Consider the following 27,084-nt stretch of genomic DNA (forward strand, 5'->3'; position numbering starts at 1 on the left):
ATTTTGGGGGGGTGCACTCATTGAAATACCATTGATAGAATTTCTAAACGCTTAATTCTTTCCAGGGTACTCATACGTAGCCCTTGACTACCGTTAAAATATATTTACAGAAGCAATTAAATCCTAATTAAACACATTCAACAGTTGGTCCGTCCATGTCAATATCAAAACATTGTTTTCATAACTCTGTATCTGTTAAAAAAAAAAAAAAGTTGCATAAACCCACAACAATTAAGATTTGATCTCATCATTTGTTGACTCTCAGAATCCCATCGTACCAGTGTGAAAACATCCACCATAGAACAAAATAACATGGGGGCAGAAAATCAATAGGATATTCCAGATATGTGAATGTCAAGAAGACACCACCAAAAAGATGCAAAACACAATCAAATCTTAAAAAGAAAAAAAAAATCTAAACTGTGTTTAAAACACACGCGCACACACACACACACACACACACACACACAAAGAGACTAGTTTGAGGGCAAACAAGAAGAGCCGTCTGGTTTTCAAGGTCCCCATTTGTTTTTCTATGTTTCACGTCAGGCTGGTGAGCCGCAGAGGGTTCAAAGGCCATCGCTGGGATTACAGCACATGTAAGGACCCCATACTGCGGCTTGACATGTCCACCAGCTTACAGTGCATTTTTCTCTGACAAAGCAGGGTCACACTCAAACGAGAAGGCATGGAATGCATTCAAACATACATCGAAAGTGAAGCCAAGCTTGGGAGAAACTCCATCCGAGAGGTTATTTTGTTGGAGTTGCATTTTTTGGGGGGGGGGGGGGGGGGGTTGACAAAGTTATATCACAAAGTCAAGATGTAACATCAATGAGCCGCAGTGGCGCGGGTTGCCATCCATGGGGGCACAGTTAAATAGTCCTTCACCTATGGACATGTACTGTACGTTTTTTGCAGCATTCCTGCAGTGAGCGTTTTAACTAGTGTATCTGAAGCAAAGTGGGCAGCAACACAAGAATGATAATATCCATCCATCCATTATCTGAACTGCTTACCCTCACAAGGCTTGAGGGCGTTGGGGAGACAGGCTGACCTCGGGCAGTAGGCGGGGTACAACCTGAGCTGGTTGCCAGCCAATCGTACGATACAGATAGACAAACAATCATACAATTTAGAGCAGGGGTGCCCAAACATTTTGAACCGAAGCTCTACTTTTCAATCAACCAACCTCCCGCGGTCGACCGGTTATCGCGCACGCCCGCATACGCACGCACAAGATGCACAAAACAGAAAAATCGACAAAAGAGTTTGTTAAAAGGAAATCGCTGCCTACCTGATTGGGAGACCTGCACAGGATGCATGCGACGCACTTCTGCAGACTGTTCACTATCGTAGCTCACGGGTGCCGTTTTAAAATGCTTCTCTCGGCCCTCCAGAGTGCCATCCGTGACGCCGCGAAACGAACTTTGACTGATGATGATAATAATAATAATTTTAACAAGCCATATCGCAACACCTCTGGTCCCAAGCTGCAATTGCAGACTGCAGAGTGCGAACAACTTCCGGTGACGCAGGTCATCCGCCACTGTAAATTAAAAGTGACTTGTTTAATTTTATTCTTAAAATCCTTTTTTTTTTTGTGAAAGTGAGACTGATAGGATGATTAAGGTGCAGTGTGCATTAACACAAAAATATGACTAACATGCACGGAGACACACAAATGTTTGCTTGTTGTTGTTTTTTTTTTCACAGGACCCCCGGGACTGACTTGGGACTAGTCCGTGAACTACCGGTCGATTGCGATCGACGTAATGGGTACACCTGATTTCGAGTGTCCAATGAACCTTGCATGGTTTGGGAATGTGTGAGGAAACCGGACTGAGTAACCCACCCCACCTCTCGACCCCCCGCAGGCATAGGCAGAACATGCAAATTCCACACAGGAAGGTCGGAGACAGAATTCAAACCCACCTCGGCACTGTGAGGCAGACGTCCACCGTTTTGTCGAATGATAATATCAAAGTGTCAAAATATCGATGTGCCTATGTACAGCATCAGACAGTGAAACCAAGCAGACTGAAAGCAGCAGTGTATGAATCAATTGTACGACAATAACAGGAGTCAGCAGTGTCGCATCCAGCCGATGAACTAAACCTCTGTCGATAAATTGTCTATTTCACTGCAAAAGCAAAACTTTTGATATTGACAATATCAAATCAAGGCAAAATATGTTCATTCTTCTGCCGTTTTCCTTCTTGCCAGGCAGTTCTTGTGTAAGAGTGTTTTAGTTGCGTCAAGCATTTGTTTGGCGTAAAAAATTTAAGGTACAATTCATTTAGACTTCATAACTTCTTTTGAGCAAGTTTATCGTAAAATGGGTAATACCATAATTCCTCTAGTGTATAATGTCTCAATAAACTAAGTTTGAAGACTGTTGTTTTTATAGGCGAGCTTTGTTTACGTGTTTTAAGAAATCTTTCGTCAAATCTCCCTGTTCTGCCATCGGATCATTTTGCTTAAATGAAGCAATGTATTCCTCATTGCATTGCTCATGTTTGCTGTTTTTACTCCAATTTTTGCTGTGCAAGCAGAAGAGAGTGACATTTATTATACTTAGTACATGGGATATTTCCATTGAATAAAAAGAGACAAAAACAGGATGTGACTTCAAAGTATGCAATCTCACCAAAAAAAAAAAAAAAAAAGAAAGAATGGGAACATCCTTGGAAGAACAGTCATCATTAAAACTGCGTATTGACTGACAGGGTTGCCTATGGAAACGCAACCTCCTCAGCCGAGGTCGTTATGTCTCACTCATAGGTGCTTAAAGGCTTCTTTAACGAGGCCCGTTTGTGGATCAACCATTACTCTGGTGTTAATGAGCGGCCACTGCGCACGAGGACACGCCGAGGGCCGGGTGGTAGTTACCGATCAGCATGGGAGCGTCATAATCCTTCCACTGATGAACTCATCTGTCTGTATGGTCACTCCACCCTCAGACGTGTGCTAACATGCCATAAACGCTCTTCGCTCCTGCTCTTACCCGGGGGCACCTCTGCCACCTGATTAGGACCCGGGATCAGGGCCCAGGCTCCCCAAAGACTCCGCCGCTTAATTCCACCCTTCGTCTTCTCGGCGCCTCGTCCATTAAACTGTGGCTGTGACGAGGGAGGGTGGGACGGGGTTGAATAGGGCCTGCTCATCTCCCCCTTCGCCAACCCCCCCCCCCCAAAAAAAACAGACCTCCTAGGATTGTCTTTCATCAACAGCTTGCAGTGACACCTTCCAAACATGCAACAATGGAGGGAATTTCTCATTCAATCTGTTTAAAGTGCCTCACTAAACGTGAAAATATAGGCCACCAATGTCCTTCATTACATGCATTTGTCATCACTGTAAGAAGCCCCTCCCAAAAATGTTCTGATTTATTTGTCAAGCTTCTGCGGCACAGGAGTCCCTCAACCCTCTGTGGGGAGGGCAAACGATGCATCAGCCCCCTGCCCCCACGCCCCGACTCAGGAGACTCAAGGTGGGAGGGAAACCCAAGCAACACCCCTGGAACTCCCGGGCGCCCAGATGCACATTCCCCATCAACGCCTCCTTTGCACGAGAGCCAAAGAGGAAAAAAAAGAAGACAGGACGGCGTGTCAGATTGAAGTGCTTAAAGAACCTTTATTTATTTATTTCTGTCTTTTTTTTTCCCGGAGTCATGTTTATATTCATAAGTGGCAAAACGAATGCGGATGCTTTCAAAAATATATTCATCAAGCTGACAGCACGCTGACACCCGCGTGATACGCTGACATTGTCTTACACGCGTGTAAACACATCACTATCCATCACATGATGTCAAGTCCGTGTCCTACAGTCTCACCTGCGCTATCAAGTCTTTGTTACCGTGAACAAAACGTGAAATAATAGCTGCGAGCAGTGCATTTCTATCTGTGACGTGGTATACTCAAGTTTGACATGCAGCGGAATCCCGCTCATTGCGGGGGATTCATTCATTGCTAGGTGAAAATCCACGATGAAGAGACAACATTTTAAAAACATGTTTGGAAAAGCTGCAAATCGTTACCTGCAAATTGTTGAACCTAAATGATTGGCTTGCGATATAAGGAACAAGAGGTCAACTTGTTTTTGACAGCAAACATGACTTCATCAAAGCCATCGCAACATTTTGTTCCGACGCTTGTAATTACTTGCAACTCGTCAAAAAATAGTCGGACAGCAACAAACTATTATTTGAATCAAATATTAATCTGTTGATTTATTCAATGAATTGTAAAATAAAAGAAATGGTTTGAAGGTATTTCCCTTTCTTCAGAAACAGGACTTCAAATTAACAGTCAAAAAATCGCACAAAGAAATGAATAATGATTCACTTACTCATTTGGTCCGGAACATGTAGAGAAATTCAGCAAAAATATTGATCATTGTTTTCCAAATTACAAAAAATATTTGCAAACGTTTTATTTGGATCAAACACAAAGCTAGTCTGCTTTCATGGAGGACGACAGAAATCTGAGAATATTTGCCATAGAGATGCTGAAATTCTGATGTCTTCAACGGTTTGAAAGGCGTCTTCACAATTAATCGGTTGTCCAAAATAATTTGATTCAGTTGATCAATGATCATTTGTTGATGAATCCATTCATCTTTGAATCTCTACGAAATAAAATGGAACAGAGATATTAGGCAGTGATCGAGCAAGGGTTTTATCTAATTTGTTGAAAAAATAAAAATATATATAAAAGATGTATGGGATGACAGGCAAGAAATACCTCTCCCCATTTTGGAAGATGCTTTCTTACGAGCAACTCATCATAGAATAACAAAATGTAAGTGGAGATTGGGTGGCACTCAAGCAAGGTTTAACTAGTCATAGACAGCGAATGAGACTGATGTCTATAGGATTGCTGGCAAACACCAGGGCTCAATCAATGACACATAAAGACAAACCAACATGACAAGAGTGAACAGCACATTGACGTGTTGAGTGCCAACCGGCTGGCCGTCAATACGTTTACTGACCAGAAAGGTCCCGTCACTGTCAATGAAAGTCAATCAAATTAGTCCTGTCCGGGCCACTACCTCAAGAAGACCCGAGCCCAGACAGCGTCCGCAGGGGTGGACGCGGAGAGGACTGATTATCCTGTAAATAACCGGCGTCGCTCGTCCACGACACCAAATAAAAATATATATTCCAAAAGACGACAAAACAGGCAAATGGTTGAGGGAGAGAAAATGAAAGTTTGGCATCGCTCATTTGCATGTGACAAAGCCCACACTTGCATTGTATTTGTTTGTCCCCTGAGGTGAGGAGAAGCCTCTGGAGAGCAGCAGCCAGCCAAAATGTTGTTTAGATCACAGTGATAATGACTCGGCCAACAAGAGTCCGTCGTCGCGGGGACCGCCGCTGTTCCTCTTTCATTTGGCTCTCATTAGGTAAACCTGTGACGGCCTTCTACCACTGGTGTCTCTTAACGATGTTAAACATTTGATGCAGACGTGTCGCAACACGTCTCAAATGAAATCAACAGCAAAGTGTTTGGAAATTTAGCTCAGTTTTAACAGTTTGCACCGTTTGGCTTTTTTATATTAGGCACGTGCCAAAGGCTGCCGAGAAGATTTCATTCATCGCGGTTTTAGCTAACCTGCGTGTTCAAATATTCTCCATGTTTGCCTTTGTGGGGACCTATTCATTCATTTAATATTCATGCAAGTTAAAATAGTTGAGCACTTTATTTTATTAGATGGTAGTAACATTTTGATTGTTCTCCATGTTGAAAGAAACTTCAATATCGCTAAGGCGACAGACACAACAAATCGCCGGGAAATAGAGTAATACTAACTGGGAGTTTTGTTCTTGACATATTACAAAAGGTCAAATACATTTTTAAACCTATAACTTTTGAGTTTGTCGCCATCTTCGGAAGAAACAAACCAAATGTCCGAAAATGATCTTGTAGGGTGAATCCACACACACACCAAAAAAATGTCATATACAGGTAACTAGATGTGATATGGTATCAGAAACTGGTCTAACTGTCCCTGACAACCTTAAAGAGGTCGTAACATAAATCAAATAAAAATGTTAGTTTGCTGCAAATTTCAAAATAAATTATTTCTCACAATAAAAAGTCTGACAAATATTTTTACACATATTTCTGATTTGCGGTCCGTGACTGAAAAGTTGAGAATTACTGACAAGTTAGACTATATTCTGCATCTGTCTGCCCTTTTATGGTCCAAAGTTGAACAAGCTTTTGAATTTAGCTCTGTTCTGCTCGTTTCCTCCGAGGTGGCCTTTCACAACAAGACGTTCCCAGCAAACCCCCCTCTCCCCCGCCCCCACTTCTCTACTCCCCTCCCTGAAAAAGATGTGATGCAAAATAGCCACAAGGTTTGTTCCATTACCTGCCAGCCTTCTCTATAAAAAAGTCCACACCACCCAGTCACCGTCCTTCATGGGGTCCCTCAGGGCGCGTCTCTGGTGTGTTTGAAGATGAAAGGCGGCGAGGTAAAGGCAGCCTGTTTACAGGTGTCGGGGAAATTGAAAATTTCCTCAGCGGAGTGTGGCGCTGAATAGAGGAGGAAGTTTTGTGAGAGTCTGGCATCTCACAAACACTAAAATCCAATCTCACACTCACATCCAACCCCAAACACAAGCCACAAAGCCCAACACAATCCGTTTGTCCACCTTCTGATCAAAAATAAACAAATACATAAATAAATAATGCATGTAAATTACAATGCTACTGAGTCAAACTGTCCCCGTCATTCAACCTTTTTTAACTGCACAAGCCATGTCTTAAGGACACTTAACATTATTTACCATCACACAAGTGTAAAAAGAAGTGAAATATTGTACAGCAACGTCAAGGCCTTTTGATATCGGATTCAATACATTTTTTTCCCTTTATTTACGCTGCCATGAAGCATATCTCAGTGGTGCCACTTTGAGCGAGTACAACCTTAATTGTGTTACTTAAACCATGCATCCATCCTTCATAGAACTACAATGAAACTAATTACTCACCCTTGGATGGCGTTGTTTCCCGTTCCACGGTTCCTTCTGAGGTGATGTCACACGAAGAAAACCTCGAGCTAAAACAAATAGGACTGGAGTTGATGCTGCAGGCCAGAATATGCTCACTAAACTGAAATCTCACAAGATGTCAAATCTCGAGTGAGAAGACATTGCTCCTTTTTTTCCGGCTAAATTTTAGACTCTGGAAAGAAATTAAAGGTTGCACAAATGAAAAAAAGAAAAGTGGTTCCACCGTGAACTCAATGTCCATCATGAAATATTTTGTGAGGACTTGGCTGGATTCAAACACATTTGGAGAGTGGATTGCACGAGAATAAGACACCTCAGTCAAACTGCGAGTCTCATTTACTCAGCACCTTTGCGCTTTTTCAATGAAAGCTTGGAGGCGAACGTTGATGTTCTACAAGTGGGAAGCACTTCTTTATAGGTCAAATTCCCCAAAATTTTTAGTCTGTTAAAATTCATAATCTCATTGGTACTGTGGTACTGTTCGATACAAAATGAAGGTTTTACTTACTCGTTCTGAGTGTTTCCGAACCTACTGGAACCTTGAGGCATCTTGGGTTTAGTTACTCGAGCCATGGCTATGGTTACCTGGAGTGACGTCTTTGGAGCCAACCAGCATGCCATACCATTGAGACACTGTCTATTTTCCATGCGCAACATACACAACACAATACATTCTATGGCAAGCGGTGTTTTGGAATTCAAAGAAGAGGATTTTTACATACAGGAGTCGACGGAAGCGGGCGTTGTCAAACCTTACACGAATGAGCCAATCGGGACATCGGAGCCGGTCAGTGGAAGAGAAAGTGATGATGGTGACAATGCCACTGATGAGCCTGGGTGACAGTCGACACAATACTGCGCAGAGTGGATGGGAAATAGACTGGATTGTTTTTGCTCCCTTGTATCTGGACATATTTGTTCCTGCAAACTCCAGTCAGTAGCACAACAGTTTTAAAGACATGAACAGTCGGCCGTGACGTGCTCGCTGAAGGAAAAACCGTTGGCATGGGAGCTGATTTCAGCCTTGGTCAAACCACGCTTGTGTTCCCAATGCTTGGCGACAACAGTTGACCACACTTTCCTCCCTGCCGATTGACTTTCCGATCCACCGGTCATGTATTTCTCTCTTCTTTGGAAAGGTGAAGAAACTTTTGCCACTCCCTTCATCTTTAGTGCAACCAACTGCCAGATAATGAATGAACCATTGTTGAAGTGCTAAAGCACGTGGAAAGCAACTGAACACAAAGAGCACAAAACCACATGCCACAGGAGCCACTAAATTGTTTGTCTTCTGTGACATCACATCTTTGGAAATACCTGATGACGAGAGGTGGCGAGGTTCAAACCGCAGACGACACATTTTGAGTTGTATTGGAGATTAAACTGCTGTCCACCAACGATCGCATCGCATCGCTTTTTAAAAAAAAAATATGTCAGTTATGCACTTGAAAGGAATTCTGGAGGTCTCAGGAGAAACAATCTTTGGTTTCTGACCTTTAAAGGAGTAAGGCAGGCGAGGTGGTGGGGGTAGAGTTGGGGGGTGTCATGGTGGGTGGGTTTGTTTGTTTCTACACTGTGCCAGGAGAAGTGACAGCCATTCCGGCTCTGTCGCAGCACCGCATTCATGTGTGTGAGAAAGGAGGCTGCAGATCTCAGGATGAAAGGCGGCGAAAGGGGGACGGCGGCTTTTGCACAGGAAGGCTGTGAAGTTGGACGTGGGCCTCGATGCAAAACATGAAAATACAATCAAAGTACGATATGTCCTACAAACAAAAGAGAGGATAGAGTAGAAGAAAGAGGTAGAAAATTTCAAATCACACTCATATATTGTATCGCAATGATGTTGACATGCTGTACAGTGCAGATAATATTGAAAAAAAAGGCAATGTAAGCGTCAATTTACGCCCCCCCCCCCCCCTTCGGTGTATTTATTATTTATTTATAGTTAACTTGCATGATGCAGATTACGGGGTAATCCCAAATAGCAGAGGGACTTTATCAACGCAGCCCAAACAAGAGCTTGGCTCCCAGGAGATTACGGTACTTGTATAAATGCATCTTAACTATATTTAAATGTATTAGCTACATTTTTACACCATATCTATCAGGGGTTCAAATCATTTGAGATCTGGGTTAAAACCATGTACAAAGATACGAGACAGGATTTGAAAGCATTAAATGACCAGTAATTTATTTGAAATATCAAGCCGGATGAAGGGAATTCAGATGCATTGTGACTGCAAGACTGCATAGTACTGTAAAAATAAATAAATTAATTATTTATCTACGCAGGTGTTGCTTGAGTTATGATTCATGCTTGTGTGATTATTATTGGCTGGTTATGAGCTGCTTCTTTCACAGTAAAGCTGCTCCACATGCACACTTGTGGTGGTTGGGGGGTGGGGGGCTCTAAATGTATAATATTCTATTAAATGTATGAGTTGAATTATTATTAACCGAACCTGCTAAAGGCAAAGTGGTTATGGGTATTAGAAATAGCTTCATTCCTGTTCAAGTTTGGGGGTTTGGGCCAAGACGTTGCCTTGACAACCAATTATTCTTACTTCAAGTCTTTAACGCAACGACTGGGGACATATTCGTTATTTTATTGAAATGTAATTAAATTTCACTGATCTAACAGTTTTATTTTACAGTCTAATTTGGCCTCATTTTTAGGCATAAGCCTTCATGTGGATAAACAGGTGAGAATGGGTACACACACACACACGCGCGCGCGCGCGCATACAAGCAAAATTAGTCTCAAACTATTTTTTATATATATTTTTTCTTTATATTTGTGTATTTTTTCTGTGTCAGATGCTTTCTTTTAACGGCGCATTTGAATGTGTTATAGCGCAGCAGCCAACGATGCTTTGCCTCGCCACGTTCAAGTGCACAAGCAAGCTTCGCACCGGCCACTGCTGCAGATGAATATATTCACGGAAAGAAAGGAAAGAAAGAACGAAAGGAAGAAAGACGATAGGGAGGTCCCCGTTCTGAAAGAAAAAAAAGAAAGAAAGAAAGACCAACTACTGCGTGGAACATTCCAGCCGGCCCGGTACACACGCACGCGCACACGCACACCGCGTTGTCGCAGCATTGATTCAAGAGTGACTGACAAAAACAAAAACTTAAAAGTCACCTTTTACGGCTTTAAAAGTTACAAATGAAAGAAAAGGTCGAAATAGTGCGACGTCATTAAAGACGGACAGGAGGTAGCGCTGATTTTAAACTTGCGCACGCGGAGTTGTCATTTCGAAGGAGATTGAATTTATGAAAATAAATTCGACATGACCATAAAGTGACTTCTACACACGAAATGATGCCAGTTTAATCGAGTGTAATTGTAAGAAAGTCGTTTTAATGGAGGGAAGGAAGGAGAAGCAGCAGCAGCAGCAGCAGCTCTTCCCTTCAAGTCTGGATCGATATGAGCCCAGCAGGGGCCGAACAGGAACCGAGCGGCATGCGGACCCACTGAGCATAAATGACCTTTCCCTACAGCTCGTGGCTCCTTCCTCCTCGGAGGTCACTGGGCCACTTGCTTATTATATAGAAACCCAATGCGATGCTGCATGCGACCGCGTCAACATCCGTTCTTCGCATATGCTCTCCTTTTTTCCACCGACAGTCCCGCCAGTACGATCCAAATTTAAAGTAGCATTGGGGGCAGGGGGGGAGATGGTAGTTTACACGTGTTGCATGTGACTATCAAGTGAACATTGCTCACTTCAAGCAAGTTCGAACCCAAAAGTCAAACATTTGTTCGTGGAAGAGCCAGGAGCACAGACAACACAGTACATCTTGGAACTCCAGGAATGAGACCCAGAGACTAACCGTGTCATATCATCACAAATCATGTAAAGCCCCAGGCTCTCTCTCTCTCTATAGATAAGATAACCTTTCGAAAAAAATAAAAAATAATAAAAGCGTTTCATTTTTATATATATACTGTGTATATATATATATATATATATATATATATATGAGTTCATGTTGTCAATTTCAGGGCTATATTGGGTGAGTTCTCAATATTTTTCAGGGCCATTTTTGAAAAAAGGTAATGTCAGAATATTTGTTTGGCGAATGAGATGCCCAAATGTTGGGTAGCCAGTCCACCGTTTAGTTTGTCACAATTTTAAAGCCTTAAGCAACATTTGTTCCATGTATTGGTAGCCAAGCAAGTTGCACAAACGGGTTGTCAACTAGCATGCGGAGAACAAACACCAAGTTCAAGTCCAAAGTCGAAACCGTCCCCTTGTGGACCAGCCAGGACCACAGACGCTGAACACAAACCGGTATGTGCATGCAACCAGCCCTAATGCAATTCCTATTCGAACCTTGCAAGTCAAGTTCAAGGCCAGCAATGAAAATATCTCATGTTGTTTATCATTACTGAAGGACACATTTTTCGACAGATCGAAAGACCGAGCGCTGACTCGAAGGCACACATCGGCCGCCTCACTGTTGCCTCAAATTGGACCTTATGATTCAACTTCAAGGCAGAAGTTGTATATTTGAACATTTGTTTGAAAAATATCTGAAAGGATATATTATATACTATACATATAGATTGGTAATCAAGCACTGACGAGCATGTATACGTACAACGTGGTCCCTATTGAGAAACTATGGTGGGTAGCGGGGGTGGGGAGGTCAGGTTATTAACGAACATATACAAGTACGTGAGAAGTGTGTTTTGCTTACTAAGATGTGAGGAAACCTTGTCGAGTTTTTAAAGTTTTGTACCACTCTAAATATTAACGTGTTGATTGAGAGGTTTGCATTAGCATGACGCTAACGACACATAAAAGAAAGGAGTAAATTAGCACTTCCAACATTTTTTTTATTATATTTATATGGAGTCAATGTTTTATCACAGTCAGGATGAAAACACTTCTTTAAAACTTTTTTTTCCAAAACAAAAAAGCACGACGAAAAACAACTGCCTCTGGAGTTTTTAAGATCTTAAATTTGTACATATTTATAGTCCAAAACAAAAGGAAACATTCTTTTTATAAATACTGTTTCATCTGTAGCAAGTAAATACCATAATTTAATTACAAATGGATAAATATGGCAGTTGGTTATTTACATGCACGCACACACACAAACACACACGCTCACACAATACAGGAAGGACTTACAGGAAAAACAACACAAAGTTTAAATTTTCCTCAACAGTCCTTCCACATATAGCATGTTTGCTAGTCACAATTTGCAAAGCACAACAACAACAAAAAAATCGGCACAGGTTAAGCCCGGCAAACTTTTTCTTCTCTTCAAAAAAGGATCCCAAGAAAAATGTACATTCACAAGCATGATAAACGGGGTGTGTCCGTGTGTTCAACTTTGGCACGCTTTTCAGTTCATAGGGCCTTTCAAAGTTTCTAGTATGGTACAATCAATTTGCCTGTTTATGATCACAATATGGAGGAAAATCGTTCTTGGATTATGTGCACTAAGAGTCCAGTTCAAGCGATAGCTACCATCGAAGAAACATCGAGACACCAAAAAAGACAAATCTAGCACAATGAACGTGAGCCACTATTTACAATAGGAATCTATTATACACATCTCCCTCTGTTGCGGAGGAGATGAAAATTACCATAAAATACACAATATGTGTCCCAATCTCCTTTCTTTGGGGGTTGGGGGGGGGGGGGCAGTGCTGTGAAATGAGTATGTGTGCCTTCATTATAGGTAGGGGGCCTACACATACCATTCACTGAAATTGGACGAGAGGCCGCTGTGGCTGGTGCTGCTGTGCACGACCGAGGCCGGGGACAGTGTGGTGTTGCTTTGGGTGTCGGTGGTGGGTGACACCAAGCCCGGTGGGGTGGAGGACTCGTAGCCCGAGCTGGCTGCCGGCGAGGAGTCGGACGCAGATGGGGGCGACTCGTGCACCTGCAGGGTGGTGGTGAGGTGGGTGGGTTCATTTTGGTACATGTTAGTACGGGCACCAAGTGGCTGTTAAGCATTTATTAAATGTCTGTTACGTTTCTTAGATCTCCATTTGATTCAAGGCCGTGCAGTGAGGAACATCGTTCACGGTGATTTCATTGCGATTTATTTATTTATTTTATAAACTGGGATTTCCTAATGAAATTTGGCATCTTTTATAGATTTTTATACAGTGAAAAGAGGACAAGGACAGCTTAAACATTTCATTTTTAAGTCAGTTAAAAGTGCCAATCATGTAATTTCTCATTTATTGCACAGTTTTCAGTTGTTTGTCACACACCTCAAACAAGTTTATTTTATGTATAACACATTTCACTAGCTTCTGGACAGAAAGCAACATTGTCCACAGTGCATTCTAATTATTATTTCCATGGGGGGTGGGGGTGGGGTCCCATATATTTTTTGTATTGAAAATACGACATATACAGTTTGTTATACACTGAACAGGGGAGAGATGATGCATTTATTTATTTGTACCTGCAGTGTAATTTCTCGTTCCTTGCACTTTTGTTACATACTTATTACACATCTATTACATGTATGACGTTTTACTAGACTCTGAATCGCAAAGACCATTGTCCACGATGTTTTTATGAAGATTTATTTAGTAAATGGAAAATCCTCTTTGCATTCAGAATTTGGCAGATTTTATAAGTGGTTTTCTGCAAGAAAAGGAGATAATCGAAGTCTACTCTGGATGCTGCACAAAATTATGCCAACCGTATTACTCATGCTTATTCTGCTGTTACTGCATGAATTGTTCTTACCTTCATGTGTTTTCGTAGGGAGCTCGGGTGCGTGTAGGATTTGTCGCACATCTTGCACAGGTAGGGCTTGTCCGAGGTGTGGACATGCATGTGCTTCTTTCGGTCACTGCTGTTGGCAAACCTCCTGTCGCAGCCTTCAAACTCGCACTGGAAGGGTTTCTCCCCTGTTCAAAATTTTAAAAAAAATACATACAAATAATATGTTTATAAATAAATAAATGCGATGAGGAACACGCCCAAAATGCCTCAGGCTGAAATGCATGTGGAGGGAAGAAACAGTTTTAAAAAAAAAAAGGAACCCAGCAACAACCAAAAATAACAGCGCTCTTCCTGCATATACAGAGCTGAATGGGGGTTAGCTTGCTTTGCCTAAATAATGCGCATATTGATTGGGGAGGGGAGTTGCTGGGGGGTGGGGGGCACAGGGCCATCGTCAGAAGGCCCACAGAAGGTGCACCATTTGCTTGAGAGACAATAAAAATCTAATTAGCACCTGGCCTTTTTCACGGCACCTTTCATGCAACTCCCAAGGAGATATGTGGGCATATGAAAAGGCTGCGAACGGCCTGTCTGGCACATTACGACACACGTACACGCACACACACACGCACGCACGCACGCACAGTTCAAAATATTACAACCCAAATCCCTGCGAACGTGTTACAAACTAGAAGTACACTGGCGCAAAGCTAGCTTGGTATTATGTTGATATTTTATATGCTCTGCAAAACTAAACGCAAGACAAGAGTAAATGGGGAGACAAAATACGCAAAATAAACAAAGTGTTTAAGTATCATTTGGCCTCTTGCAATATGCTGAAATCGGCAATTCAATTTCTTTTAGGTGGGGACGATGAGGAAAAAAAATACCTAAAAAGAATTACTCTCTCTGTTTTGTAATCAGTTAAAAAATGATACGAATGGAAAGTTTACCCATTGTTTGAAAAGTCCTGTAAAATTCGTTCGGGGGTGGAAGGGCGGGAGTTTAACTGCAAGTCATTTTGGGAGGAAAACACGTGTTTTTTTATGCAGTTCAAACTATCACCATAAAACTTGCTTTAGTGGGCAATAACAAACGGAAGAAATGGATGGTGTGCCCAATCTCTAATAAAAGGCTGGAGGAATGTGACTAATTCATCTTTTCTCTTATTGTTACCCCCAACTACAGCATATGTACATATTATTTTACTCAAGGGGGGTAATTCAACATTTGAATATACTGTATATTTATGAATTAAAAAAAAAAGTCGATCCAAAGTGAAGACAACGCTGCACGTAAAGACTGTAAAATCTACAAGGCTGGGTGAGATTATTATACGAATGGCTTTATACTATTGCACGCCTATTTGCGTCAAGCATGCGCACACAACAGCGTTCGGGAATAAAAATCGAGCGAGTACAGGGCGGCGGGGGTGCTCCACGTTACCTGTGTGCGTGCGCTTGTGGATCTTGAGATTCTCGGAGCGCGCGAAGACTTTGCCGCAGCCTGGGAAGGGGCACGGGAAGGGCTTCTCGCCCGTGTGCACCCTGATGTGGTTGACCAGCTTGTACTTGGCCTTGAAGGGCTTGCTCTCTCGCGGGCACTCCTCCCAGAAGCAGATGTGGTTGGTCTGCTCGGGCCCGCCGACGTGCTCCACGGAGACGTGCGTGACCAACTCGTGCATGGTGCTGAACGTCTTGTTGCAGCACTTCTTGGGGTTGCTCAGCTGCTCGGGTTCGATCCACTTGCAGATGAGCTCCTGCTTGATGCACTGCTGTCGCATGTAGCGGAAGAAGGCGCCCGGGTGGTGGTGGTGATGGTGGTGGTGGTGCGCGGCCATGTTCACGTTCATGGAGCCGTACTGGTTGTGCAGCTGCGCCGCAGAGTACGCGTCGGCCCGGGGGCTGGACACCTGGTGGTACTGCTCGGATCGACCGAACACCTCCCCCGCCAAGCCGAGCCGCATCTGCCCGTTGAGCACGTTGCCGGACGCGTGGGAGCCGTGCTGCTCGTGGATGCCCGGGAACAAGATGTGGCCCTGCGGCGTGTCCGCGGGGTGGTGCGTGGGGTGCAGGGAGCCCGCCGCGGGGCCGAAGAGCGCGTGCTGGCCCCCGGCCGGGGAGCTGTCGCCGAAGCCGCGACTGCGAAACAGAAAGTCCCGGGTGGAGTTGAACGGGGAGCCCGCGTACGACGTGACGTGGGCGGCGTGCGCACCCAGTGCCGCCGCCGGGTAGCCGGGCGCCTGGCTGCTGAAGGCGGAGCTCTGGCCCGGCGGGGAGAGCTCGTGGTTGAGCTTGAAGGCGCCCATGTGGGCAGAGTCCACGAACGTGTTCTGGGCCAGGCTCAGGTCTCGCTCCTGCATGTCTCCGGCCGCCGGGTGGTGGCGGGCGAACGAGCCCAGACCCGGGAACTGGTGGCCTGCGTCCAGCAGCATGGCGCCTTGCCCTGCGAACTAAACTCACTCTCGCCAAATTACGCACGGAATTGTTCGGAAGAAAGCGACGGGCAAGAGAGGTGATATTGTCACGCGGTCGGCGTGGGAAACCACATTGCTGACTGGAGCGCTCCGCGCAATAACAATCAACAAACAAAAGAAACACTCACTTCTGATCAAGTTTAATAAATTTGCAAAACGACCACCAAAAAAAAAAAAAAATCCAAATGTAACGGCCTCCTCTTGTGCGTCCGAATTCTTCCTTCTCATCAAAGTAGTTTGAACGTGAACAAAATAATTCTCTCGCTCTCTCTTTCTCGCTCGCACGCTCGGCTCGCTTGTCGTGCGCTGTGTCTCGTTCGCTCTCGGGGTCTCTTCTCGCGCAGAGGTTCCCAAAAGCTACTCCGCGGACTGGCCCTTCCTCCTCTAACGCCCCCTTTAACTGGGGCCACTTGACGGTCTCCTCGCAGCCTCATTGGCCGCCGCTTCTCATCAATCCCAGGTGGCCCTCCAATGGCAGGTAACGCGGCGTTGTTCCGCTAGAATTACCGCCTACTTTTTTAAGAGACTTTTGCCAAAGGCAGTCGGGTACAAGAGAGAGGGAGACGTGCGTGTTTTTATGTTTGCATCGGCATGTTGTTGTTTTTACTGCATCTTTGATGAAAATCGAATCACCCGTTTTGCTGTTTCTTACTATAAATACGTTACGGAATGTGGGATGAGTCCGTATTTTTGCACATGCGTCATAGAGTAAGGGTTGCAAGTCTTTTGAACGTTAAATAATTGCAGTTACAAAGAGAAGCCGAAGCAAAAAAGTGCTACTTCATGTCACTTATCTCACCACACTGTAACGCAATTGTTAATCATAATGCAGATTCATCAATAAAACAGTATAATAAGATACTTTCTGACTACGCTATATTGAAAATTATAACGACAAATTGCTATTTCTAAAAGTTTTCACGACATATATGGTGCACTAAAAAGGTAATGTGTAGCAAGTGATTGTTACAGTTTTTACAAATCTATTACATGTTTATTATTATTACACTGTGTGCATCTCATTGGCCGTATCCCGTGCACAATGAATACAATGGTGTATAATAGCCAAATGCCGACTATGTGTCACGTTACGAATGTTCTCAAAAAGTCTTATTTATAACACTGTTATTACATGCAATTTCTTTAGTTTTTGCAGAAAGTTGGGGTGTGCAGGACTTGTTGCACAAATGCATGTACAGTACACTAAGAAATGGAACGTTTTGAATGCATAAAATAAACCAAGGCAAAATAAAATATCTATCCGTCTTAGGGAATAAATATGCAGTTTGACTGTTATGTCAAACTGTAAATATGCTATAAACACAACTACTGTATGTATTGCATCTAGCGTAAAAAATATGATAGAGTGTATGTATTAATTTTTGGGGGAGTCTGACTGTATTTATTCCATAATGATTTGGGATTAAAGACTAATGGTGACATAAAGGCCAGGTTATTAAAATCTTAACAACTAGGGGTTGCAAGTTCTGTCCATCCCTTAACAATGAGTTCCGAGGCATGCCATAAGACCTTAACTAGGGATTGCATATTGATCCATTTATCCATCTATCAATCAACACAAATTGAGGAATAAAGATGCACTGCAACGAGAAGACATACTGTCAAAAAAAGGAACATTTAAAAAAAATGAATAAGAGACCTCCTCCTGATTCAACGCTAAACTTTTTTTTCAAATAGAGCATGAACTACCCCTCTTTCTAACATATGTTCAACTAGTGCTTAATTAGCCATGTTGGTTTTCTATCCACGTTGATAATTTATGCAAAATCCAGCTTTCTGAAAAAGAAAAAAAAAAAGACCACATAAAAATACAGTGGAAGGACTCCAGTGGTCGCCCAGCCACCGAAACCACTAAACCACACAACACGGCCTGTGACTGCTTGTTTGTTTGCTCTTTTGGTCTGCCCCCACATGTTCCACTATTTCTCACATTGACCCCCCCCCCCCCCACATACACACACACACTCACACACACACACACGTTCACACATAATGAGGGAGACATGTTGAGGTGGATGCTTTGATCACCCCTTAAAAACAAAACCACCAGAGAGGCCAAGCACCATATTTGGGGAACAGAATACTCACAGAAGGGTGGGCAAAGTATGGCCCATGTTTCTTTTTTTTTTTTTTTTATTTTTACTAGCTATGTGAGCATTACATTCGGCCTGCCCTTCAATTGTAAAAGCAAACGCCATCTGAACATTTAACCCCAAAATTGTCAGAGTAGCAACTGCTTTTGCACAATTATGGACCTCAAAGTATTTTATACAGCAGAAATGGCATGGAAACAAATAAAAGCGATTCAAGCAAGTGAGCATATGTACCGGTAAGTTTCCAGGAAAATCCACACAGCGAAAGGCAGGTTCAAATATTAAAAAGGAGGACTGGCAACATTTGGCAACATTCCACCTCTAGTATATAAATAGGCCTTTTTCTTGTCACTTCAAAAGTTCAGGAAGGAAGTTGACTTACGTTTTGTGTGTGTGTGTGTGTGTGTGTGTGTGTGTGTGTGTGTGTGTGTGTGAGAGTGTGTCACCGGCCATTTTGCTCAATCGTCGAAAATAAACTTTAGGAATTTGTTGTGCCATTTCTCCCACCGCCCGACCTCCAGTGTGCAGCCTCAGCATTTGGGACATTCTCCTCCTTCTCCTCTTTCTTGAGTCCAGTTCAGGCGGCACGGCAGGAAACGGAGGAGCTGATCCAAGTTCAAAGTCAGGTCCGCCGACCCCTTACAGAAGAACTTCTTTCTTTCACTTGCCTGGCCTGCATGCTCCCATGTAAAGCGAGAAGAAAAAAAAAGAAGGAAAATTCATACTAAAAGAATTGGGTGGGAGACAATTGCAAGTATTAGTTTGGAGTGTCGCATTCTGACAGGTTTGAAAATGATAAATCACACATTATGAAGGAGACCCCCCACATTTTAGGCCCCTAGGGTCCTCTAATGCTATGTGACAATATCAATATGTTGTCACGCCGGGAAGGTGACTGGTGGGCTCGGCGTGACCTTGTGGATTCAGAGATGTTTGAACTGTGACCCCCTTAAGACCACATACGCTGCCCTCTGGACTCTTCGCTATAAAAGAGCCCGTTTGTCACAAAGACACATTTTTGGGAGGGGGGGGGCAACGAAAAGGAGGAATGGTGCAATATGTATTTCGACTACACCCCTACATTATGCCCCTTAAAAGCCATCAGGTTGTTCAGATAATATGACAATATAAATTAGTCTTCTGCACAAATGAGGAATCACGAATTTGAAGACGGACAATTAAAGCTGAATTGCATGATGAATATTTCATGGGGCACGAGGTGGTCCAATAATGCTAGGCACCAAAGGTTTATGTTGCACCTATTATTTTCAGCCCCAAAATATCTTATACACCAAATCTGTGCCCAAAAATAAAGAGATAGATACCATGTTCAAGCCAAAACCCCCCCCCCAAAAAACAAACAAACAAAAACATTTGATGCAAATACAAAACACATTAGTGCCAAGGCTTATACTATGATGCATACATTACAAATATGATGAAAATATTTGACACATACAAGTTTTATAGGTGTGTGTTCTATAGATCAGTTTATGAATTAATTATATTCCGTACACATGAAAAGAATTAGAAATAAAGTTAAGGGTTGTATTTTTGAGATGTGAAATGCATGTTTTTGTGTGCGTGGGTGAGTGTGTCTGCTTAAAGGAGTAGACTTCACACAAAGTATTTGTAGATTTTTGTTTTTTTTTCTGCCAAGTGAATTGTGTACTCTTTCTCGACAGGCACACATTTTCTTAAGACAGATGTCGTCGTGGCCACTTTGGACAACAGTTCCTGTTAACCTCGCCGCAACAAACGACAACGATGCCAATGAAGCCATTTGAGTGACTGATCCTCGTCCAACTGTCAAACGGGGACATGTCAAAGTGTGTGTGATCAGTCTGTGAAAGTCAGCTCGGTTGCACTACCGCGCAAGCAGACTAATGTAGATGCGTGCGCGTGCGCGAGCGTGCGTGTAACCCTCCATCTAAAAGCTGATGGCAAATAATAGTTGACAGGGGGAAACATACACACGCACACACGCAACTGAAGTTGAAATAATATTGCTTCTTAAGTGCCTTGATTGAATAGTGGAATGTTTGAGAGAAAAGAGGTCATCATTGCCAAACAGTATGCAATGCTCCAAAAACAAATCTCAATCACTCCAGACGGAAGAAGGAAATATTGAGCCATGGAATAAATGGGAGGAAATTTGAAATGTGTAAAAAAAACAGATGAATAATTTTGGGCTTTACGTAAACGATACGTGAGCGATGACGATGCCTTTCGGGCAGACGGAGCGGGTTCGATTTCCGTACGGTCCCCAAAACCCCTCACAACCGCTACATGTCAGGATTAAAAAAAAAACGAGTGGGTTGTGTCAGGGAGGACATCCGGCGTAAAAAAAAAAAAATCTTGCGAGTGACTCGCTGTGGCGACCCCTGATGTGACAAGCCAAAAGTCGCATACATAAAAGGAAGAACAGGTTCCACATTTGATTAGGCATTTAATTAGCGCAAAGTTCAGATAAATTATGTCTTGAATGTGTAAGAAAGCGGTGATAAATAGGGACTACGATAGATAGACAGATAAAAAAAAAACAAATAAATAAACGACACATTATTACACTATGCATCCACCAGCTGTTTATCCGTCAAGCGACCTCGTCGCCCAGCAGAAGCGTTCTCGATGCTCTCGGTAGTGATCAGAACCAGACCGAAGTGCAACCTGCAACTTTGCGGGTCCCAACTTTTTGTAGTGCGGCGTAGACGGCGTGGTGAGGAGGGGGAGTGGGATGGGGTGGGGGGGGCGGACCCCCGCTGGGCCCCTCGGCTGAACGGCAGCCAATCGCCTCGTCCGCCGGGCTGCCACTCACCCAAATCCGTCCAATACCCGCAGTGGCATTTCTAAAGCGGGTCCCCCCACTGCGTGCTCCAACTGTTGTGTGTTCTGCCCATCGCTCGAGGACGCAGTGAAGTGGGGGGGCGAGGGGGGGAAAGCAGAGTTCGACGCCGGACAAAAGAACTTCTAGAGCCCCTTATATCCATATTTCCATGCGTGGTGCATGAGGGCGCGCGCATGGAGTAGTCATGGAAGCCCCTTTGAGCAAGAGGAACCCCACGTTAAGATTAGCGGATTTGGCAGCCACTCAAATCCTTCCTCACCAGAACATGACAGGCTTCCCGGGGCTAGGGGGGCATCACCCTCTCTCCCACCATGCCCACCTCCACCCTGGGGAGCTGGCCAACGACCCCGGCGTGGCACTCACTCCATTCGGACCGGAGCACATGGCACAAACCAGTGCTCTCAAACTCAGCCCCTCGCAGCACATCCAGAGTCACCACGAAGCCCAGACCGCGGCTGCGGCGGCGGCGGCGGCTGCGGCGGCGACCGCAGCCTCCTTCGCTCCGGCTCAGAGCACCGTGGGCTTCCCCGTGGCCCACCATCCCCACCCGGGTTACTCGAGCAGCAGGGACTTGATCCTCAGGAGAGAACTCTCAGCCTCCGCCATGCACGCTCTCGGCGACCAGTCCGCCGCCTCCCCCCATCACCACCACCACCACCACCACGGCGTGTTCATCTCCCCAACAGGTGCGTACGGCCACGCGGACAGCGGAAGCCACTCTCTCTTCTCGGGGCTGCACGAGCAAGCGTCCCCGGGCTCGCACCCGCATCACCACGCACTCAACGGGCAGATGCGCCTGGGTCTTCCCGGGGACCTCTACGGTAGGTCGGATCACTTTGGGGCCCGGCCGGATCACTACGGAGCCTCGACGCTGCACGGCTACAACAACGTCAACGCCGCTCACGGCCCCGCGGGGGCCTTCCTGCGCTACATGCGGCAGCCCATCAAGCAGGAGCTCATCTGCAAGTGGGTCGAGCCGGAGCTGCAGAGTCCCAAGAAGCCCTGCTCCAAGACCTACAGCACCATGCACGAGCTGGTCAACCACGTCACGGTGGAGCACGTCGGCGGGCCCGAGCAGAGCTCCCACGTCTGCTTCTGGGAGGAATGCCCGCGGGAGGGGAAGGCGTTCAAAGCCAAGTACAAACTTATCAACCACATCCGAGTGCACACCGGAGAGAAGCCCTTCCCGTGTCCCTTCCCGGGCTGCGGGAAAGTGTTCGCCCGCTCGGAAAACTTGAAGATCCACAAGAGGACACACACAGGTCAGTAGATCCACTCTTACGTCAGGAAAACACCATCCGAAGGTAAAACTAACGGCGTGGCCGTGCGTAATTACGTGGACCAGAACGGAAAAGTACACGCTCTGTTCGAATCGGAATCAGATCATTGACTCAGACTTTCAACAAACGTGGCGAGATATGAATCCTTAGCTGTAAGCATTTAACAAAAAAATTGCGCATCATTAGTATAAATGCGATTTTACGCACGGCTCGTCGTCTTTAAGCGTGTGATAGTTTTGTCACTGGGGGTGACTTTGGTGTTCGGGTGAAGGTCTGTAAAACGAACCTGAAAGGTATGCTTTTAAAACGTCTCACTTGGTTTGAAAATAAATTTTAAAAAAGTAAAATAAAAGAAAAAAAGACGTGTCCAACTGCGAACAGGGAATGCCATTCTTTAAATCTGCCTAACACTCCGATAAATGTTTTTTTTTGGTAAATCTAATTTCTAATCCAAAGACAAACCATTTTACTTTTTCAAAAAGTGGTAATGCGCATGTGCAAGATGTCGTATATGTAATGCATGTGTTTCCAAGTATGCGTGCAGGGACTCTCCAAAACAACTCGCCTCCTCCGCCTTCCTCCTCACACATGTAACCAAGTGGCCTGAAGGCATGTTACACGTGTTCACACTGTAAAACATTCATTGCACATGTGAGGAGGGGGCTCAGGGGTGGGTGCGTTCATGCGTTCAAGATGTTTCAAAAATGAAACAAGTCCTCTGATTGCATCTCTGTTGTCATTAAGGTGAGAAGCCCTTCAAGTGCGAGTTTGAAGGCTGCGACCGGAAGTTCGCCAACAGCAGCGACCGGAAGAAGCACTCGCACGTGCACACGTCCGACAAGCCCTACTATTGCAAAGTGCGCGGGTGCGACAAGTCCTACACGCACCCGAGCTCCCTGCGCAAACACATGAAGGTGCACTGCAAGAGCCCCCCGCCGCCCCCCAACAACACGACCACGTACATCGCCTCCTCCGCCTCCAGCAACCCGCTCGGAGAGCCCCTCTCCCCGCAGCGGAACCGCTCCGCCAGCCTCTCCCCGCAGGTGACCAACCTGAACGAGTGGTACGTATGTCAAGGCAGCGGAGGGGGGGCGCACCACCAACACCAGCAGCACGATCTACACTCCCCCTCCAGTGACGTGCCCACCTCGGAGTCAGAAGATGAGGACTCGTTTAGAAACGCCGACCCCAGGACGATGCTATGATGGACAACCTTCACTTCCAAAAATGAAAGCACTCAATCAAAGTGGATGCAGTTCAACAACCAGCTCCGTTCAAAGTAACATTTTTTTTTGTAGGGTGATGCAAATTACAGCAATATTCAGATTCCACCAACAAGTGTCCCGCCGTGTAGTGCAGGGCTGGGCCAACAATTTACTATCAGTGCCCTTTTTTCAATGAAGTCCCCAAGGGCCATACAAAATTCATGGAATAGGATCAAACAAATGTTCATTATTATCTTGACGAAAACAGCCCATTGGGCGCAGGTTTCTCACACGTGGTTTAGCGTGGAAAACGGACTACTTTGTCAATGTTAAGAGCTATCATCTGCTTTAAAAAAAAGTTAAGAAAAAAAAGTACATGTTTTTATGTCAAAAATACGTCTCAAGGGTTCTCTTTGTGTTTTGGATGCGTGTGTGTTTTTTGTGTAATATTTAAGAGTTATTTAAGTCTATATTTTATGCAATGACAACAAAAGTCCCGAGAGACCCTAAAATACACTGACAGGCTTGGTTGGATTTGTACATATGTGAGTGTACTCATATTTGTGAATGTTGTAGTTTTTATTGAGACTAGAAAAACATTTTTTTTGTACATTGTAATTTATTTGCTGGTTTCAATGTTGTACTGAAATTACGGAAGCACCAAAGAAATAATGGTAATAATAATTATACCAATTTTTGTGGTAGTAACCTGCTGATATTTTTGTAATTTTCGTTATATATTTTTTTTTCAAATTTAATTTGCAGATTTTTTTAAATACATTTTTTTTGTCCTGTAAAAAGACTCAGTCTGTGTAATGTGAAACGTTCCTTTTTTCTTTTTTTTAAGGAATTCTCTCGCATGCCTTTTTGATTTTTTAAAATATTTGTGATGTGTCTCTTTTGTTGAGGTGCATGGTGCCATTTGGACATTATGGATATTTTAAAAAAATAATATGAACAATGGGGATAAATGACTTCGCGCACCCTTGTTGTTTCAAATGGCATTTATAACAATGACGAGAAAATAAGAATAGAAAAAACATGAATAAATACCAATCCGGAAGTCAATACTTGCTATGTTCTACATTACTATTGCACATAATCCTAACAATTGGATTTTGTGTGTGTATGTTATTTTCCAAGTGGCACATTCATTTATATCGAAAGTGATTCTCACCTGTAATTCCCATCCAAGGATGGATGAAGCGGTTGCGTGATTGTGCTGCAAAACCTGGTGGACAAAAATCCAACAATCAAAGCTCTTCTTCGATATTCCCCCCGCATTGAAAATTGAAAAGGCCCAACGTGGCCCTCTATGCAGCGGCCTGTGCACGTGTGAGGCCCACGCATAGCTTCAAAGCCCGTCACAGGAGGGATACGTTGTCGCTTGAAAGAAAAGGAGGGGGAGGGGGGTTAAAAAAAGTGCACAGATGCCTGAATGTTATATGCATGCACTGTTACGTCAAATTGAATGCAGTTAGAGCAAAACAGAAGCAGCATCCTCAGCTGCAGGCTATTAAACTCCCGAATAACAATTACCGGTCGATTTACAAATATTCAGCTAAGATCAAATGATGAATGGTGATTGCGACTGCCTATGGTTTTCCCTCAGTGTCAACACAACATCAGCTATAGATTACATAAATCAACAAAAAAAAAATACGCCAAGCTTCACACAAGTAGGCCTACATAAAAAGGATGAAAAAATAAGTACATACATATCAATATAAAAAAATCATAAGCAGCCAATATAGGGAGTATTTGCACTTTCATTATGTATATTTGACGCATGTCCTCTGCTGCATTTCTAAAGTAAGATAGTTCTAACTATCACTACAGTAGAATAAGACACACTGTCAAAAAAAAAAAGCTGCATTGCTGTGCGCGCGCGCGTGGGTGTATGTGTGCGTGTTTCCTGCATGGGTGACTTCAGCTGCATTTTTTGTACATAATCATGCGTCATTTTAATTAAAACTAAATGTAAAAAAAATCTAAATACGATCAGAGTCGTGTGCATCATACGGTTTTCATGTAGTGTGTTTCCGATGAATGGATCATCATCCTTTGTCAAAATAGAAATATAATCAGTCGTGCATATTTAATAGTTCCAATCAATTTGCGTAACCAAACTATAACCAGTATCCGCCATTAATGCAGCTGTAAAGTAGACATGTGATGGGGGGTGGGGGGGGGGTGAAATGCATGTGGTTTTCATACACTCGCATGTTTCAATATCATTATTGTTTTATGCATGCGGTCAAAATTGCCATCGACGGAAAAAAAAACATTTCATGGCAAAACAATTTAAAATACAGGTGTATCAACCAAATTACACGTAAAAGACATTTCACAGATTTGATACACTTGCTCTTACATAGTGTTTCCTGTTGAAGTTGACGCCCACCCCAAAAGGCTAATCACTTTTTAAATTTTTTTTTTAACAAGGGTGGCTTTTCCAATCAAGAAAATAAACAAATAGTTGCTCTTACATGGCGTGGAGAGGAGAGGAGTTCATAAATAACACGGAGGGGGGGGGGGGGGGGGGAAGGAGAAGAAGAAGCAAACGAGGCGGCGGTCACCCTCGAGTGGCAAAAGCTTTGAAGTGGAACTTATTATCCCGGGAATACTTTTGGGGTTGTCCTAACGACGCGGCTGAATGGGAGAAGGCGCTCCTTTGTCAGCGATTTGTTCTCCTTTAGTGGGACGCCCGTGGAAATGTACTTACATGGGCCATCTTAACACGCCGCGTGCAAATCAGTAACCGGCCGAGTCAGACTTGCAGACGCCACTATTAGGACGAAAGGACAAAGCAAAAAAAAAAAAAAAAAAAAAAAAAAAAAAAAAAAACCCAAAACGATGGCCTTTTTTTAATGGAAAGGGTGTTCCTCGCTAATATCATACATTTGAGCGCAAACAAAACACATTTAATTGTCGGGAAATTTTTCTTTGAAAGTGTCATTTCGATCCCACCTTAAAAAGTGTGTATGCTTTGTGCGCGCGCGCGTTGTTGGGGAACGGGGGGACGGGGGGCGGCAAGCACCTGCGCACTCTGCAGGGACACCTTGCAATGCAGCCTCCTCTTTATGGAGGGCTGAGGTGGATATGCATAACAAACCCACTTTTACTACTTTTGTTTCATCATCATTTCTCTTACCACCCCCCCCCCCGAAAGAAAAAGGCACACCCCATTTTTCAAGGGCCATTTAGGTGCGCATCTTTCAATAGGTAATCTCCTTTTCAAGAATAATTTCAGGGGGTATTGGCGAAACGAGCATCAACCAATAAATATTTTGCCACTTTTAAGCCGCATGACAAAACACCTTCAAAAATCTGATTCAGACAAATTATTTTCATGTGCATGCAGGTGTACTTTTAGTGGGGGAAGGTAAACATATGGAAATCAAACCCTTGCCTCCTTTTTATTTAT

General features: G+C 43.9%; 2 protein-coding genes and 2 long non-coding RNA genes across 4 annotated transcripts; 1 reads left to right on the plus strand and 3 right to left on the minus strand.

Annotated features, from left to right (window-relative positions):
- Window positions 1-3,697: 3,697 nt before the first annotated feature.
- Window positions 3,698-7,178, minus strand: LOC147197963 (uncharacterized). The gene is made up of 3 exons (XR_015102330.1): window positions 7,007-7,178; window positions 6,385-6,548; window positions 3,698-4,632 (listed from the first exon to the last, which is right to left on the minus strand). It is a non-coding gene; the product is annotated as an uncharacterized LOC147197963 (long non-coding RNA).
- A 4,671-nt stretch (window positions 7,179-11,849) lies between these two features.
- zic2a (zic family member 2 (odd-paired homolog, Drosophila), a) lies at window positions 11,850-18,141 on the minus strand. Its single transcript, XM_086124357.1, has 3 exons — window positions 15,181-18,141; window positions 13,756-13,919; window positions 11,850-12,931 (listed from the first exon to the last, which is right to left on the minus strand). The coding sequence occupies exons 1-3, from the start codon at window positions 16,166-16,168 to the stop codon at window positions 12,737-12,739; spliced, it is 1,347 nt and encodes a 448-aa protein (XP_085980483.1). The 5' UTR covers window positions 16,169-18,141; the 3' UTR covers window positions 11,850-12,736.
- A 567-nt stretch (window positions 18,142-18,708) lies between these two features.
- LOC147197965 (uncharacterized) lies at window positions 18,709-26,052 on the minus strand. The gene is made up of 2 exons (XR_015102355.1): window positions 24,835-26,052; window positions 18,709-18,997 (listed from the first exon to the last, which is right to left on the minus strand). It is a non-coding gene; the product is annotated as an uncharacterized LOC147197965 (long non-coding RNA).
- Window positions 21,276-24,725, plus strand: zic5 (Zic family zinc finger 5). Its single transcript, XM_086124425.1, has 2 exons — window positions 21,276-22,434; window positions 23,197-24,725. The coding sequence occupies exons 1-2, from the start codon at window positions 21,357-21,359 to the stop codon at window positions 23,655-23,657; spliced, it is 1,539 nt and encodes a 512-aa protein (XP_085980551.1). The 5' UTR covers window positions 21,276-21,356; the 3' UTR covers window positions 23,658-24,725.
- Window positions 26,053-27,084: the final 1,032 nt, after the last annotated feature.

The sequence above is a fragment of the Hippocampus guttulatus genome, chromosome 11, assembly GCF_054856545.1.
Source record: "Hippocampus guttulatus isolate MCC_2025c chromosome 11, RoL_Hgut_1.0, whole genome shotgun sequence".
NCBI classification, from domain to species: domain Eukaryota; kingdom Metazoa; phylum Chordata; class Actinopteri; order Syngnathiformes; family Syngnathidae; genus Hippocampus; species Hippocampus guttulatus.

Excerpts from the sequence above, each read along its gene's own strand:
- zic5 (XM_086124425.1), top strand. The coding sequence starts at position 21,357 with ATGGAAGCCCCTTTGAGCAAGAGGAACCCCACGTTAAGATTAGCGGAT. Across the intron at positions 22,435-23,196 it reads CCACAAGAGGACACACACAG|GTGAGAAGCCCTTCAAGTGC; the intron begins GTCAGTAGATCC and ends GTTGTCATTAAG.
- zic2a (XM_086124357.1), bottom strand. The coding sequence starts at position 16,168 with ATGCTGCTGGACGCAGGCCACCAGTTCCCGGGTCTGGGCTCGTTCGCC. Across the intron at positions 13,920-15,180 it reads CCACAAGCGCACGCACACAG|GGGAGAAACCCTTCCAGTGC; the intron begins GTAACGTGGAGC and ends AATTTTGAACAG. Across the intron at positions 12,932-13,755 it reads CCCTACGAAAACACATGAAG|GTGCACGAGTCGCCCCCATC; the intron begins GTAAGAACAATT and ends ACCACCCTGCAG.